We start from the raw sequence: 17,951 nt of genomic DNA, 5'->3' as shown, positions 1-17,951 counted from the left end.
ATATTAGGGACTCACAGAATCAACAGAAAGTTGGTAGCAGGATTTGGAAGACAGGCAAAGCCTGGATGATCTGGATGCTGAGCTTCAGGTCACACAGCTGAGGTCTTGCTTCAGAAGGCTTGCTGCATGCTGCTGTGATGGGTCCAGTGTCTGAAAGCTCCTTTTTTCTTTGTGTTAGTCTCTTAAGATTAAAACCTTGGTGCAAAGCTGGCTCTCTAGACAGGTCTCTTTGCCCCCTAGCTATATCAGCAGAAGGACCAGGCACCTCCAGCTTCTGGGTTTAGAAAAGGAAGGTAATAGCGGGAAGTAGGAGATGTTATTTCTCTCCCACCCAGAATACAGAGAAAAAGGACTCTTCTCAATTGAAATACCAATAATAGAAGGCAGGGGTTTATTTTTACCTTCTAATTCATTCTCAAAAGCATTATAATGGTAATGTGGTTTTGTAACTGTGTGTGTGTGTGTGTGTGTGTGTGTGTGTGTGCATGCGCACCCTTGCACAACTTCCTGCTACATATCTATTGCGGAGATGGAGTGATAGAATGACAGTGAGACTGTTAGAGAGGAAACGGAACAGAGTCACATCGAATAAAAATATTTTATTTACTGAGTGCCTACTATGTGCAGGTACTTAAGAATCGTCTTTTAATATATTATCTAATCTACAAAAATTTATAAGATTGGTATTTTTCATTCCCAATTTTTTTCCAGCTGTGCACATAAAGATTTAGATCATTCAACTTTTCTTGATCAGACTCCTGGTAATTGGTAGACCCTAGGCTTCTGTACACTTTAGTGCTCCATTTCCATTGCTTCCTTCTTCTTTACTAACTTCCTGAAGCATTTTTTAAATTACTTCATTGTGAATATTTTACAGGGAAGAACAGGGTGATTGAGAATTGTAAGAGAGAATTCAAACAACAAAAAAAAATGTACAAGACAGCTAATCACAGTGATTAAAGATTTCCTATAGAATATCCATTGATTCGTCAATTGGTTTGGGGAGCCTGAGTTGCTAATGAACATGTTCTGAAAATCCCTACAGAAAGCTACAAGAAATTCACTTGTCCAATAGTAATCTGTTAAAGGATCCAATTGTATCATGAGACCTGCAGTGTCGAGGTTGCTTTTTGTAAGGGAATAACATCGATTTCATCCAATTCTGTGCGTCTTTCAGGCTTGAAACACTCACATGGCGTTGAAGTTTTAGCAGGCAAACATTTTTTAGCTGGTAAAAGTCGCAAATATTATTCTTTTCACTAAACTATTTATAAAACAAAACTGTTTATTGAGTTCTCTTTGCTTAGTGGGAAAGTGTTTGACTACAGTCAAAATTAGAAAATTTGTTTTGACAGCCCTTAAACTTCCAGCATGATACGGTGCAATTGGGGTTCTTGCAGACCTGCTTTTATCTTTTTCTTATAGTTATGGAAAAGACAGAGCCTGAGAGGACCTCAGTGTGACCAGTGTCTCTAACATGCACTCTAGGCATGTTATCATCTAGCGCATGCTTCCCCCACATTAAAATGCTTTGGATTCCCTAGTTTAATCCTCAAAATTTTGGATTTGGCTATACTCCACCAGTCTAGCTTCATTTCCCTTTCCTCTCCTAGTACTCTTGCCTTCAGTCATAAAACTCAATTTTCAGTTCCTAGAATGGTTCACACAATTTCACACTTTGAAGTATAAACTCATTACCTTTCAAGTTCTCCAAAGTGTCCACTGTTATGGGAGGAGACAGTGAGGTAGTGCCTTACGGTTTTTTTTTGTTTGTTTGTTTGTTTTTTTGAGGGGGGCGTGGAGTACTGGGGATGGAACCTAGGGGTGCTATGCCACTGAGCACAATTCTAACCTTTTTTTTTTCTTTTAATTTTTATTTTGAGACAGGATCTTGTGATTGTTGAGGTTGGCCTCACACTTGTGATCCTCCTGACTCAGCTTCCTGAGTCTCTGGGATTGCAGATATGCCCATGTATGCCTGGCTTTGGAGACTGATTTCAATGGCCCTCTTCTTTACTCTACAGTACCTGCACATACCTTTTTCACTTAGATGTACACAGTTATGTTTACATTCATGACCTTGATGATTGCCCATGGTTAGCAAAAGCTTACTTTATAAGGCACAGGCAGATGCAGTTCACAGACACAATCCCACTTGTTTTGTCAATGAGACTTGAGGAGACACTATGATATCATTGGTTTTGTCATGTTAAGTAACTTTCCCAGGGTCAACAACACCAACACAAAGCAGTCAGCCTTCAAATCCAGATTCATTTGATCCAATTGCCTGAGCAGTTAACTGCTCTGCTATAGCCTACCTCTTATTTATATCCTTCTATTTATTCTATTCATTGTAAATTATAAAATGCTTAAGACAGAAATCTTTCCCTGTTTGTCAGCAAATCTGTGTGGCCCAGAGCAGCCAGTCGATAAATGATTGTAGGATGAAGAAAGAAAAGAAGTTGGAATATAGTAAAGAGGAGACCAGATTTGGAACCAGAAATTGTATAAATCCTAACTTCAACATTTTATATTCATTATGTTATTAACCTTCACATCAGTCTTGGCAACACAGGCGGTATTAGTCCTTTTTTATTTTATTTTATTTTTATATTTGGTGAGTAAACTACATATTTTAAGACCCACAGCTAATAGATGGTATTACAAACCAAGCCTCAACTTTTTTTCACCCTCAAACCCCTAATCCAAGTTGTATAGATGGAGTAAATAATGGATCCTATGAATACAGCAAAATTTGTGAACATTTTAAAGACTGTTTTACTTTTTTCTTTATTCATCAACTTTATTATTCCCACTTTGTTATTAGTGATAAAAATCTTAGGAAGATCAAAAATACTTTTAGGACGGACAAAGATGGGAGAAACAACATTGTTTTTGTAATAGAAGAGTAACGTTCATTAGAAGCAATGAATGGGAGCAATAGAAAACAGCTGTTTTGAGGCCTGGTGTCCAAAGAAAACAAAAATGAAAAGGAGGTTTGGAGAGTCGCCCCAGGAATGGAACAATTAAACAAGGAGGGATTTTAGCAACAATAGGGAAACAGGGTAAAAAATAACAAAGGGGAAAACAATGCTTCAAAAGATGCTGGAGAGTTTAAAAGACACTCATGTTGTCCCAGAGTTAGAGATGGTATAATACAGTAGTTTGAGAATAAAAGCATAACATCCACAGCCAGTCTTCACAGTTAGTTCAAAACTTGAGCATTGACATGAAGGAGCAAGGTTGGCTCCATCTCTCTTTAGCAGTTAGGTGCTGGCCTCCATCCTGTGGCTGTTCCCTAAGGTGGCTGGAGAGTTGCTAGTACAGGCTTCCTACTTAACCTCTAGCAGGAGAGAAAAGCTGTGGTTTTCTATGCCTGTCTTCCATAAAAAGAGGAAACTTTTCCCCAGATGTCCCCTTTGGATCTCATTGTTTAATATGGGAACACATTATTATCCCTGACCCAGGCCCATTACAGAAACACACAGGCTCTGATGAAAATAGATGTGCTGATGAGAAGAGGAGATAAGGGAATGGGATGTTGGGTAGGCAACCAATAGGGAGACCACAGGATACCACAGTGATGATATCTATGTTGTTTAATTAAGATAATATATGTGGGAAGTCCCCCCAAATAAAAAGCATTAAACGTGCACTGTCTGTTATAGTAGCCATATGTGGGTGATAGACAACTGAAGAGGGATTGTTCCAAAATGAGATCTGCAGTCAGTGTAAAATACACACCAGAATTTGAAGACAAAATACGAATATGTGGAATGGAAAATCTGACTGGTACTTTTTATATTGATTACATGTTGCAATTAATATTTCAGAAATACTAGATAAATTAAAGTACATTATTAAGGTCAATTATACATGTTTCTTTTTACCTTTTGAAAAATGTTGCCACTAGAATACATGTGGCTCATACTTGTGTCTCAAATATATTTCTCAAATATATTTCTATTATCACTACATTAAACCACTGATTTTCCACTTTTGTTCTTAGATGAGTGATTGATTTTAATAAATAGCTTAAGAAAAACAGATTAATACAGAGCTATTCTGGTCAAATGGGGTGAGGTGCTAGATATTTCCTGGTCCCATCCATCCACCAATCCCTCAAAACCATTCTTGGAAATTTCTACATGGAATTGTGTATTAAAATGAATTCACCCAAAGCATTTTCCCTATGATAATGGCATGAATAATTTTATGATTACCTGTTTAAGATCTTCCCTAGGTGGGGTGCGGTGATCCCAATGGCTTGGGAGACAGACAAGGGGAATCACAAATGTGGCCAGCCTCAGCAACTTAGCAGGGCCTTAAGCAACTTAGTGAGACCCTATCTCAAAATAAAAAGGGATAGGGATATAGCTCAGTGGTAAATTCCCAGTGGGTTGAATTCCCAGGACTCCCTCTCCCACCAAAAAAACCTTCCCTAGAAAGCTAAATGGTGCAGTAAAAATTGCTTTCATGGAGCTCATACTTTAAAGAGGAAGAGAACTAATGGAATCAGGTGACATGATTTTCTTAGCTTATACAGAAGCTCTGATTCTCAGAGGAATTAGGACTTTGTATCACAGGAAAAATAACTTTATTCCTCATGTTTGTTCCTTCTTCTTGATATTATTTACTTTGTTGCTGGACCAAATGGTATCAATCCAAACAAATCAATGGATGAAACAAAAGCAGCCTAAGGGGGTAAACACAGAAGATGAACAGTTTAAAAATTTTCATTTTCCTGCATTAACTATAATGAGAATTTAATCTTCTTCAAACTCTCCTCAAACCTGATATAAAATTGAAGTGCTGACCATAATTTAAGTGATAGTTTAAAATCTGACTTCCTGAAAAAGTAGGATATTTCCACAAAAGTAGTTTGAAAAATGAATGTAATAATCACGTAACGCTGGATGGTTGTCACCTACCAACTCTGAGGTCAATAAAAGGATTTTGAAGATGTATTACAGTGCTGCTATATACACCTTTCTGGGTGACAGGGTGAAAAGGAGACACTGTAGTGGACATAGCAAGTTATCATACTGTTACGTCATAGCTACCCTCTTCCTAATTTGAATTCAAAGACCTAGGAGGTGACAGTGAAGAGATTCTGCAGAAATACATTCTTGGAAATTTGTACATGGAATATGTGTATTAAAATGTATTCACCCAAAGCATTTTCCCTATGATAATGGCATGACTTTCATTATACTCAATATCTGAATAAGTGAAATAGCTTGGCACTGTGGCATATACCTGTAATCCCTATAGTTTGGGAGGGTGAAGCAGGAGAATTGTGAGTTCAAAGCCAGCCTCAGCAACTTAACGGGGCTTTAAGCAACTCAGCAAGACCCTGCCTGAACACAATTAAAAAGTGGGGGCTAAGGATCTGGCTCAGTGCTTAAGCACCCCTGGCACCAAAAACCAAACAACAACCAAAAACACTAAATAAAACATTAGGTGATAACTTGCATAGTTCTTGCTACAAGACAGGGATTGTTATTTGACAGTTTTCATTATGGCTTGGACCTGTGAAGTGAGGGGGCTGCAGAATCAATGTCTTTAGCACTGCTACCTTGTGTCCTCAAAAGGAGAGAGAAATCACAGAATATTTCTAACATCAAAGAAAAAGTTGCAGTGGTGCATGCCTGTTATCTCAAATACTTGGGAGGCCAAAGGATGACGAATTTAAGGCCAGCCTCAAAATTTATAAGTAAGAAAAGCTGGGGATGTAGCTCAGTGTACAGCACCCCTGAGTTCAATCCCAGGTACCCCCCCCCCGACACACACACACACAGAAAAAGGAAAGAAAGAAAAAGAAAAAGTGCTGTTATATTTTGTGACACTTTTATACTTTTTTTCTGCTCTAGTTAGTTGTGGATCTGGCATTGCATGATTACTCAGCCCCTATTTACAATCAACAGAGAGAGTTGACTATAAAGAAAGCTGGGGAATTTCATGAAGATATTGCATTGAAAACAAGAGAATAAATTAATACAATGTTTAGGAGTTCCAGATGCCAGTAATACTTAGAAGCCTAACAATGGCAGAAATTTTGAAAGTAAATTGAACTGTGATTGATGTGTACTGTGGTTTGAATGACCCCTCCAAAAGACATATTGAAATCTAGTTTGCCTTTGAAGCAGTATTAAGAGGAAAGAACTTTAAAAGGTGATTAGGTCATGAGGGCTCTTCCCTCATGAACGAGTAGTGCTGTTAAGTTGGCATTAGTTATTATGGGGAGATTCCTGATAAAATAGGTGAGTTTGGCCCAGTTTCCTCTCTGTCTACATGTGCTCACTTGCCTTTCTGCCATGTTTTGACACAGCGTGAAGGCTCCCAGAAATGCTAGTACAAGGTTCTTGAACTTGCCAGCCTCTAAAACCAAGAGCCAATAAACTTCTATTGTTTATAGATTACCCAGTCTGTGGTATTTTGTTATAGCTGCAGAAAAGAGACTCAAACAATATGTTATCCCTTAGACTCTGATGAGTACTTTAAATATTTATTATAAGATATGAACTCATTTATGGACAAGAATTCTGTAAGCAAGGGGTACTAAAATCATGTGTGACACTGTTACAGCAATAAAAGGACTTTGTCACTATGTATTCAAAATTTGAGACTAAGTATCCTTATTAAAGACTATGCTGATACACATCATATGTTTTCCTTCTTGGGCTATATTTTTTTAAAAAAAGTTATTATAAATAGGCAATAGGAATCTTCCTTTCTTTTTTAAAAATTTTTTTAATATTTATTATTTCTTAGTTGTAGTTGGACACATTATCTTTATTTCATTCTTATGTGGTGCTGAAGATCAAACCCAGCGCCTCACACGTGCTAGGTGAGTGCTCTGCCGATGAGCTACAACCCCAGCCCCTCTTCCTTTCTTATAGATTCAATATGTTTTATTTTAAACAGCAGCTTTGAAAGAACGAACAAGGCTCGTCATCAGAGCAAATGCCGTTTATTGAGGAACAGCTCTGCATATTTATAGAGCCAGGGGTGGTTTGACAGTTGGCATGGGGTGCTTTTTGATTGGAGGGTAAGGATCAGGTGAGCCAGCAGGGCTAGTCTGATTGGTGGGTAGGATCAGGTGAGCCAGCAGGGCTAGTCTGATTGGTGGGTAGGATCAGGTGAGCCAGCAGGGCTAGTCTGATTGGTGGGTAGGATCAGGTGAGCCAGCAGGGCTCACCATTGGACAGCTCTTCTTGGGGGATGGGGAAGTTAGTCTCTGGAGCCCGGTAGACTCCCAACAAGCTTCTCCTTTGGATTCTTTAGCACAATTTATCAGCTTCAGGGTTACTACTATAGCTATTATCTGAACACCCGAACATTTCACTTAAAATTATGATTGACAAGAAGATGTGCCTGAGTCCATCAGTACCTAGATCGAAGTTGTCATCCTGAAGGGAAAGAGGGGAGAAAGGAAGCAGGGATGAAGGGAGGGAGGGAAGAAGGAAGGAAGGAAGGCAAATAGGCAGGCAGGCAGGCCTGGAGTCTTGATTAGGGATGAATGTTGGGGGATTTGTTCTGTGAAATTCTGGAATCTGTTGTTCCCAAATATGTAGGATATACTGTACCCTTACTATCATCCATTCATTTGCTCATGAAAAAATATTGATTAGTCTACAATGTATTATGTTCTAGGTTAGGTCCTTGCCATGATATACCAAAATGAAATAAATGGGTCCCTACTATGATAGAAATCTTCATACAATGAGAGTGACAATTAAAGCAAACAATATTTAAAAAAAAAACCTTCAAAGGAATAATTAAAGAATTAAGATTTGCTTTTGGTAAGGAACCTACTACACACCTGCTTATTCAAGTTCACACAAAACATAAGTCAGAATTAGTCAAGAGAAGAAGGGGGAATGAGAGTTTTAAGATCCCAGGATCAATAGTTCTAAAGTTTCAAGAAAGAACTGGCACTTTTGAAGAACTGAATGAAGTCTGGATGTGCAGGTGAGGGATGGTGAGAATTAGGACAGGAGCCTTGGCGTTAAGGGTTTGGGCTAGTATTATACTGGAGGACCAAAAAGGGGTGATCCATGTCCCATGCTAGAGGGCCATGACTGACACCCCTATACTAAAAGACATTTTAACCAGAGAAAAATATGTTTGATCATCGTTTTACCTAAGATCAGAGCCTTCAAATTGAAGACCCAAAGACCTGGGGTGAATCATCTGTTTTTATGTTTAGGTCTGGTGGAGTAGGGATAGTGTGTAGAAATGTGAATGGACAAAAAAGGTGTGAAACATTTGTTTCTCCTTTTATTTTTTATTTATTTATTTTTATTTTTTTTAGTTGTCAATGGACCTTTATTTTATTTATTTATATGCGGTGCTGAGAATTGAACCCAATGCCTCACACATGCTAGGCAAGTGCTCTACCACTGAGCCACCACTCAGACCCTTGTTTCTCCTTTTCAATCCTGAACAGGATATATCCTGGCTACTAGTCTTCAAAATACGATTTTTACGTGGCAGCATTGAATGCGTATACAAAATGTATACAGTGGATTTCTACAATTCTAATATGTCCCATTATTTATCATTTAGGCTTTTTTTTCTCATTTTATTTTTATGCTGAGGTGAATATCCCTCAATACAAAACTAATTAACATCTCTGATTCTTCCTTTAAGCATTCAACTGCTTTTATTGTCACTAATACTGTAGTTCTCTGGGAGGATAACAGGATTGAATATTTTGGGTTTAAATGAAACTGTTTTGGGGGAGAAAAAATTTTATCTTCAATATTAACATTTTTAAAGATTAATTATTGTTAAACCTTGATAGTAAAATATATATAAAATACTAGACTTTCTTTTGACACCTACCGTATAAGGATTAGAAACATAATAGAGATAGATTTTCCTACTCATGCATCACAAAGCTAATCTATCATCTATACTCCAAAGAATGAATATTTTTATGGTGTAGATTTTGCCTTCCCCTTTTTGACAAGAATTTTAATATTTGTTTACTGACATTTTTTGATTGTTCTAATAAGAAGATAAACATTTATCTGGATATAACATATATGTAAGCTATACTGAGCCAAATCACCCAGAATTTATGGTTCATACTAATGGAGAGGCATATTATGTTACAAATAATGCTGCATCCAGCTGCTGGGTTCTTTACAATTTTGAGCTCCTCTGTGTGTTGATGGAATAAATATTCTGCATTACAAACATTTTTAAAGTGTGAATTTAAGATGTGTTTTCTTTCCTTTCTTCTTCTCTTTTTTTTTTTTTGGCAAAACTTCATATCAGGTTGAAATGTTAGGAGAGCATACATACAAATAACACATCCATTTTTTTCTATACTCCCCTGAGCATCCAGTGTTCTTCTTTGTCAAAGCACTTTCTTGTAGAAGCATATGCAATAGTGCAATAGTGCAATAGTGCCCGGGGGGTGGGAAGAGGTATGCTATGTTCATTGAAGGTGCTCATTATTCTTATCTTACTTTAATTTTTGCAACTGCACTACCAGATGGAGAAGATATGCAGTAAGCAGGCATTAATCATGCTGGAGAGGAGGGAAAAAATTAAGATCAAAAGTGAGGCAAATGGCCTCTGAACCAGAAGCAGAACAGAGTCAGATTTATGAAAGACCTTTGACTCTTGCTTAGTGTGTTCTCCTAAGTCTCCCTCTTCTAAGGAATCTCCCCCCAAAGCTTCATGAATTTGATCCCTTGTTCTCATACATGATCGACTTTCTAACTTTCTAATTTTCCTCTATCCTCTATTTATTCCTAACCAAAAGTCACATTTGGAGTTTTCCTGAAGAGGAATTTTATCTTTCATAAAAAGGGACACCTGTTTTCTTTTGTTTCTTTATTTTTTTACAAATTAAATTCTTACTTATTCTCAAGCCTTGCTTCAGAATTCATCAGAAAAAAAAAAATTAACCATATGAGTCCATGCAGAGGCCATCCAGTCTGCCCCCACTAGTGAATTTAATAAGCCTGGAGAGTAAATGACTTTCCTGAAGTCATAAATGGTGGCAGAGCCAGCAATAGAATTCAGCTGTTCTGATTTCTAATCCATTGTTGTCTTAAAAACCTTTAGAAAATTATATATAGTAAAGATGAAATGACACAACACTAGTAGTTTTTAAAATGTTTATGAGTTGTCTGTTTGCAAAGTGCTCAGATTAGATAAGGCAAGGAAAGCTTCTGAGAGGACAGAGTCTGGAAGGCAGAGAGGACAACTGGAGAAACAGGGTTGCAACTGGAAAGACTGCAATGGCTTATTAATCCATGGTGAAGTTTCTTCCCAGGAAAATCCTTCAAATGATGCAATTAAGTGGCCCAGACTGGTTTCTGTGTATTATAATGCAACACATTTATCAAACGATAGGGAGGAATTTCCAGTAGAGCAGGTTATTCTCTGAAGGCCTAACAACAGAGAATTATGGAAAACAAAACATCATAGATAAAAAATGGGCTGTTAGGAAATTTCTCTTAAAGACTTACGTGAGGAATAAACTGGAAATGTGTAAACATCCCATAATAGAGCCTGAGGGAAGGTAACCAATTTCATTTCCTCCCCCACAAATTAGTTGTTATGGATTTACTCATTTATCATCTTCACTAACAATGCATGGCCCACAACCCAAGGCTCTACTGAAGTACCAAAGATTTTTAAATGTGTCATTATAAATCCCACTTCAATCAAATCAAATAAAATCCAAATGTGGAAAATTAAAAAAAAAAAAAACAAAACTCTCCCCAGTTAATTGCTTCACACATTTAAGAGAATTTTGTCCTGGGAAGGGACAACTAACTCACTTTTTTTTTTTCCTTTAGGATGGAGCAACATTATTGCACTTGACAGTAGGTAGGGGTGGAAAATTGGGAGCTCACTGATAGAATTGTGTTTCTGGATACCTCCAGTATATAAAGAGCTCTCATTCCAACTGAGAACAGGAAGGGGAGAGGCTAGAGAACTTGGGAAGTCCCGTGGAGACTGGAGAGGATGTTGGCAGAATATCCGCACCTCTGTTCAGACAGGACTGGTCTCACTGCTCCTCCAAGGGATCGCTTGTTAGATGAGGCTGTTCTGAAGGAGCCTCTGAGATGAGATGGTTGATATTTAGTTTTTTCTTTGTATCTTCTCCCTGTGGAAGGATAATTGCATTAATAAGAAGTATTAATTCCACCAGAAATCTACATATTCATATCAAAGGTTTTCTCTCAAAGTCTGAACAGTCTAAAAAATATTTGCAAACACATATAACACAGACATGGTAAGCACTGTTTATCTCACTAAGTATAGGGAGGTCAGCAGATAGATGACAATTTGCATTTATGTTCAAAATTAGATGAGAATTTGGAGCCCTTGTTTCATCTCTGCTGCCATTTGGAAATGGCCGTATCATGGCTCACTGCTTCTAGTTCCAATTATCTTCGTATTGCACGTCTCATGATTTCTGGGAAAAGCTAGAGTGTCTCTACTCATGTGCCAGCTCTTGCTTACAGAACTTGGTATCCTAATTTCATAATCATTGCATTTTCGATAATAAATTACAGGAAATTACAGTGTACTAAACAATGTAAGGCATATGAAACCTGTGTTAGCCTTCGAAAAATAATTTTAAATTATTAGGCTCATAAAAAAATTAATTTTAAAATACTAAAGAAGGGCTGTGTAAGATGACTGAAATCACATTGTAATAAGTAATTTTGTGAATTTTTTTTCCTGATCATAAAATGTTAAAGAAATTTAATACTTTATTTCATAGAAGAAAAATTTAAAAATACAATTTAAGTGAGTTTTTATATAATTTTAGATGAGGCCTAGAATGCTTCCTGGAAGATGGTAAGTGGTCAAATATATTTGACTATTGGATGAAGTAAGGCAAAAGCTAGGCAAAACTTTTGAAATTGTTATGAAACAAAGAAAAAAAGATTAATGAATAAATGCTTTTTGCAATAAAGACAACTGAGTTGAAAAATAGTAACTTTCTACTTTTTAGTTAAATACAGTGAAATCTCACTAAATGACACTGGAATAAGAAGCATTGATTTTTGCATCTTGCAAATTGAGAAATTAAGATAATGAAGATGGGTTTTGGATGAGAAATTTGCTTTTAATTTTTTTTATATATTTTTAAATAAAGTTTCCTAAGAAAATGAAGAATGTAAACAGACTTGCTAGGATGTTTTATTTGGGAGAGAGAACAAATCATTTGCAAGATTATTCCCTCTCATTCCCCCTTGATATTTATTGGAGCTCAGCACATGGGTGTATCAGTTTTCTACTGCTACTGTTAAAATTGTTACTGTTTTGGTAGCTTAGAATCCCCAGTAATTTCTCTTATAGTTCTATAGGTCAGAAGTCTGGCATGGTGTTGGGCTCACATGGCTGCATTACATTCCAGAGGCTTTAACGGAACACTTTCCTTGCTTTTTCCAGTTTCTAGAGGAGTTCACTTGCACACCTTCACTCCCGGCTCCCCATCTTCATCTTCAAAGCTAGCAGCATTGCATCCCTCTAACTATTCTGTGGTCATATCTCCTTCTGATCACAGCTAGCAAATATTCTCCCATTTTAACAACCCATGTGATTACATGGGACCGACCCAGAAAACCAGGATAATGTCCCATCTCATGGTCTAATCCTTCTTCATACCTGCAGAGTCTTTTCTACCACGTGCAGTACTATATTCTAGGTTCCAGAAACTGAAAAATGAATATCTCTGGAGGAAAAGGTACATTACTTTGCTTGCTTTTCCAACTACAGTAAGTAGTAGTACTCAGTCAACATCAGAAGATATTAATGGAAATAGATTTAAGTAAATATGATATACAGTAGTGAATATTAATTAACAGAAGGAATAATTATTCACCTTCCTTAAGGAAAAGATTTCCTTAGATCACATGTAATGTTTTCATGTACATGAAATTTTAAGTTAACCTACTGACATTTGTTTAATAATAAATTATTCTTCAATAATTCCATTCCTTTCCAAAATCTATTTTACACAATATAATTGTAATAACAATAAAAATTTTCATACATCATACTATGGTATAAACTATTCTTTCACCTAAATTCTTATATAAACTCTTACATGAATCAGTTGTCCTTTATTAAGCTTTACATTTATGTTAGAGATACATGTGTTTACAGTTTCTTACAAATATAGACAATGCTTCTTTAAACATTTATTTTTTATTTTTTATATTTATTCTTAAGTTTTAGGTGGACAGAATATCTTCATTTTACATTTATGTGGTGCTGAGCATCAAACCCAGTGCCTCATGCATGCTAGGCAAGCACTCAACCACTGAGCCACAACCCAAACCTGAACATTTTTTTAATCGTGTAAATAATTTTTGCTTGGAAAAACTCCCATAAGAGAAATCACAGTGTCAAAATATATGGTTGCCCACTGGTTCCCCTCTTGTTTTTAGAACGATAATTTTGTCAGGTATTGTGGTAATCTGGCTATCTGAAAAGATAGGTTGAATTAGTAACTTAAACATCTTTAAATACCAGAGTTAAATTTCTGTTTTGTGGACATTGGGAGGATATTGACATTTTTATAGTTGGAGAAGATTTGGTCAGAGCTAGGGTTAAGAAGCTGAATCTGATGGGTTGATATCTATATGCACTCTCTTTTCTGCTTAGACTGCTATAAAAGAACACCATAGACTGGATGGCTTAAACAACACTTATTCCTCCTAGTACTGAGTCTGGAAAGTTCAGCATCAGGGGCTGGTTGATTTGATTTCAGCCCTTTTTATGGCTTGCAGAGAGCTATCTTCTGGCTGTCCTCACATGGCAGAGGGAGTGTGCTCTGATCTCTCTCCATCTTCTTCTAAGGACCCTGATCCCATCATGGGGGCTCCACCTTCAAGACCTCATCTGAACCTGGTTACCTCCTCACAGCCCCACCTGCTAACACCATCACACTGGGGATCAGACTCCAACATGTGGATTCTGGTGGAACAAGCACTCATTCCATCACATGCACCACCTAGGTGTCTGTCACTGCTTTAATTCAAATGAGAGGAGGGGTCCTAATAAGATAAGAATGTCACAAAAGGCATCGCAGAAGATGAGACAAAAGAAAAATTCAATGATGATTCTAAAGTGTGGAGCCTGGGATGGAAGAATTAAGTGCCATTGTTGGGAGTGTATGGTTGGGGGTATTTTAATGCTCAGGAATGCTGGAATCCATTTGGGATATGTGGGCAGAACAACTACAGAAGTGTGAGCCGTAGGAGAGAGATTGGGTCTCCTACGAAGGTACTACAAATGCAAGCCATGTATTTAATTTTAAGCTTGCAACAGAGACATTAAAAAAAGTAAACAAGTTACACTAATTTCAATAATATATATTTTATATTGAGAGCCACGGCCAGGTCAAAATGGTGCCTGGCATTTTGCCAGAAGGGGCGGCTCCTGCTGCCTCTTGCCCGCTACTTTTGAGTTCTTGAGGAGTTTCCATGGAGTCCCCATTGAGTTCCCGTGGAGTTCCTATGGAGTGCGCCTGGGTTGGGGAATAGAGTTTGTTCCTGCTTGAATGTACAAGTGGCTTGTGACCTCCCGGTTATTTGTGCCCAGCCAGACTGCGGCAATTTTATTTAACATAATATGTGCAAAGTTGTATCATTTACCAAATCATCAATGTTACTAGTTCCACGTTCTCACTGTGCTCTAGCCATACCGTAAGTGCTCCGTAGCTGAGTAGGTGAAGAAAGGTAAATTTAGGAAATAGTTATTAAAAAGGCAGCTCCTTACCATGCTTGTGAACATGGATGCATGTTGGGATTGTGCCTGCCCTGTGACTATCATGAGCAGCTCTGTTAGGAACAGTCCTATACGCAACTTCTGGAGCAGAGAGGTGGGACAGTAGAGGCGGAGGAGTGGCATTGCTGACAGGACTCCAGCTTGTTTTCCAAGTGGCTGCTCCAGTTTACGTGCCTACTATTAGTGTGTCAGGGTGCTCCTTGCTCTACACCCTCACTAACATTTGATATGGTAGCCTTTCTTCATTGAGGTCAATAGAGTGGGTATAGAATGACTCATTTTGTCATAATTTGCGTTTTTCTGATGATTAATGAGTTTGAACATCTTATATACATTTTTTTCTCTTGTGAAAATCACAAATATTCATTCATAAGTATTATTATAAATATAATTTATATTTAAATAAATAAATTTGTCATGTAATGTTATATTCGTACATGTGTCACATAATATATTCCTTCAAGTATAAATATTTATTAATTCACAGATATTTATTGAGCACCTACTGTGCACTGAATATTGGTCTAGGCACTAGGAATATACTAGTGGGGGAAAAACTAGTCCTAAATCCCTGCCGTGAGTTTAGTCTAGTATGTGGAGAGAGACCAAAAACAAAATTATAAAACACCACATGTCATGTGTACTAGTGAACTTATTTTTGAATTTGGCTCAGCCTTTCACATCATTGAATCTTGGCTTCTGCAACTATAAGAAGAAAGTAGGAATAGCACCTATCTTATAGTATTAATTAAATGCATATGAAGAATTTTTCTTTTTTTGGAACTGGGGATTGAACTCAGGGGTACTCAACAACTGAACCACATCCCCAGCCCTATTTCTTGTATTTTATTTAAAGACAGGGTCTCACTGAGTTGCTTAGTGCCTTGCAATTGCTGAGGCTGGCTTTGAACTTGTGATTCTCCTGTCTCAGCCTCCCAAGCCACTGGGATTATAGACGTGTGCCACCATGCCCAGCTAATATATGAAGAATTTGACATGGTCCCTGGCAAATTAGATGCAGAAAATGTTAACGTAATAATATTTATAACATGGTTATTAATTTCCCTTTTCTTCTGCTTTTTGTCAGTGATTTGTTTTTAGTTAAAACTACTGACATTTAAGTTAAAATGCATTTTGATTATTATTGGAGTGTTGGCTCCCATTTGGGTGTCAGCCAAAAAACAAAAAACAAAAAAAAACAACCAGTAGGTATTTCCTGCAGCAAGACAGATGAATTTGATTAATTCCAAGGTGTGTTATTTCCAAGCTTCTTAATTCTAAGGACCGAGCATAAGAACATATCTAAAGATATTAAAATGTATTCTCCATTTTAAAAAGCTGCATTGTGTCAAATATCCAAAAATGTGGGAAAATCCTTGGGAGCCTCTTATATAACTCAGGGCTGTGTCCTGAGATTGGAAATGTTCCCTGATTTAATCATTTCTATTTACCAACCAACTTATTGAAAACCCAATATGTGAAAACAATAGCACTTTGAGTTACAAGGGAGGTGCAAACTTGGAGAGAGTATTAGTAGTTTACATAAGAAAACCTGATTAATAGTTAGGTTAAAGTTTACAAGCCTCCCTCTCATCCCAATCCCAAATCAAGATGACCTGGAGGGTGATATCCAGCCACTTTTAAGCATCAGAGATGCTAAATATCTTGGTCTGTTAGGAAAGTCTTGTCTCTGAAGATAATTTCATTGTTATGCAGATGTTTCAAGGGCAGAAGAATCCCACATTGTTTTACTGCTTATCTAGTGGCATCAACTTGTAAAAGCAAACATCTTAGGGCTAATTTTCATACCAAGAAAGTATTTTGAATGATTTTGTTGTTGTTGTTGTTGTAGTTTTTTGGCAGTGCTAGGGATGAACCAACTAAGATTTTGTACAATTTTCTATCTCAAAATTATCTCTTACTCATTTCTAGCACTTAAATATTTTAATCCACATTTATTTTGCTTAATATGTATTGTTTTACTTCAAATAACAACAAGCCGAAAACTGAATGTCTCAAGCCAAAAAAAAAAAAAATAAAGAAATTTATTGTCAGGAAAATTGTTCTAGATATGTAAATAAGTAAGAGAGATTTCTAGGTGTTCTAGTTGTGAAATGTTGGGTATTGTTTCCTGTAGAGTTTCATAAGCTTTTTCTGTAAAGGAACAGATAATAAATATTATGTGCCTAGAAAAAATAGAAAGCCCAATATGTGCTGCGTACTGTGTAGAGGAGATGGATATGATCTTACTAATCTTTGGAACAATTATCTGTCCTTTTTTCTTAGATAACGATGTTGAATATGATCTTCAGTGAGACATCTGTTGAGCACTGCAAAACGCAGACAGAAAAGCAGAAAGAATGCAACTTCTTCTTAATAGCTGTTCGCCTGGCTTCACTGAACCAGATCTTGGATCCCTGGGTTTATCTGCTGCTAAGAAAGATCCTTCTTCGAAAGTTTTGCCAGGTAGCAAATGCTGTCTCCAGCTGCTCTAGTGATGGACAGAAAGGGCAGCCCATCTCATTATCTAATGAAATAATACAGACAGGAGCATGAAAGAGAACACTTAACCAACTTGCATGTTCACAGCTTTTGACAAGAAATAGCCCTAAACTTTGTGAATTAGGCATCTCTGGCATGCCACTGTTTATGCATTGAAGTGGAATTTTTATATAAAGCTAAATGGTCTGAGAAGCATAGATAAATCCTATGTGCCAAAAGCACTGAAGCATAAACAAAGGAAAATATATTAATAACAGTCTAGTGTGTTTTTTGGATTTCTGCCATTTGTAGCTGAATATGTGATTATTTATGTGATGAAAACACTTATTATAAATGATCTTGGTCTATTGGAGGGGCTAAGAATGGTTAATATCCCAGTATACTGAGCACATGGAGGACAGAAACCCATATATCACTGAAAACAAGGGGTAGCAGCTTGTTCTTTTTTCAAGTACATTTGGTCTTCTGTGTTCTCTTTCATTGTCTCTGTCACTTTTCCTCTGTCACTTTTTCCTGCTTATGTTAAAAAGTTTAATTAAGTTGAAAAAAATGTATGATGTATCTAATATTCATTAATATTGATGTTATTTAAATATTGTTCAATATATTAAATTAGGTCCTAACCTTACAAAGTTTAAGTGTTGGTAGGTTGATATATAGTTTTACTTCTT

At 36.9% G+C, this 17,951-nt stretch overlaps 1 protein-coding gene across 1 annotated transcript in view; it reads left to right on the top strand.

The window, feature by feature from the left end:
* Window positions 1–17,833, top strand: part of Ptger3 (prostaglandin E receptor 3) — a 34,945-nt gene extending 17,112 nt beyond the window's left edge. Inside the window, exon 2 of the mRNA XM_026409126.2 lies at window positions 17,065–17,833. Coding sequence (XP_026264911.2) covers window positions 17,065–17,334 — 270 coding nt within the window. The 3' untranslated portion in view covers window positions 17,335–17,833. The remainder of the gene's footprint in view (window positions 1–17,064) is intronic.
* Window positions 17,834–17,951: the final 118 nt, after the last annotated feature.

This window comes from Urocitellus parryii, chromosome 11 (assembly GCF_045843805.1).
Source record: "Urocitellus parryii isolate mUroPar1 chromosome 11, mUroPar1.hap1, whole genome shotgun sequence".
NCBI lineage: Eukaryota > Metazoa > Chordata > Mammalia > Rodentia > Sciuridae > Urocitellus > Urocitellus parryii.
Note: the sequence above shows the minus strand (reverse complement) of the source record. Positions and strands in the feature narration are given on the sequence as shown.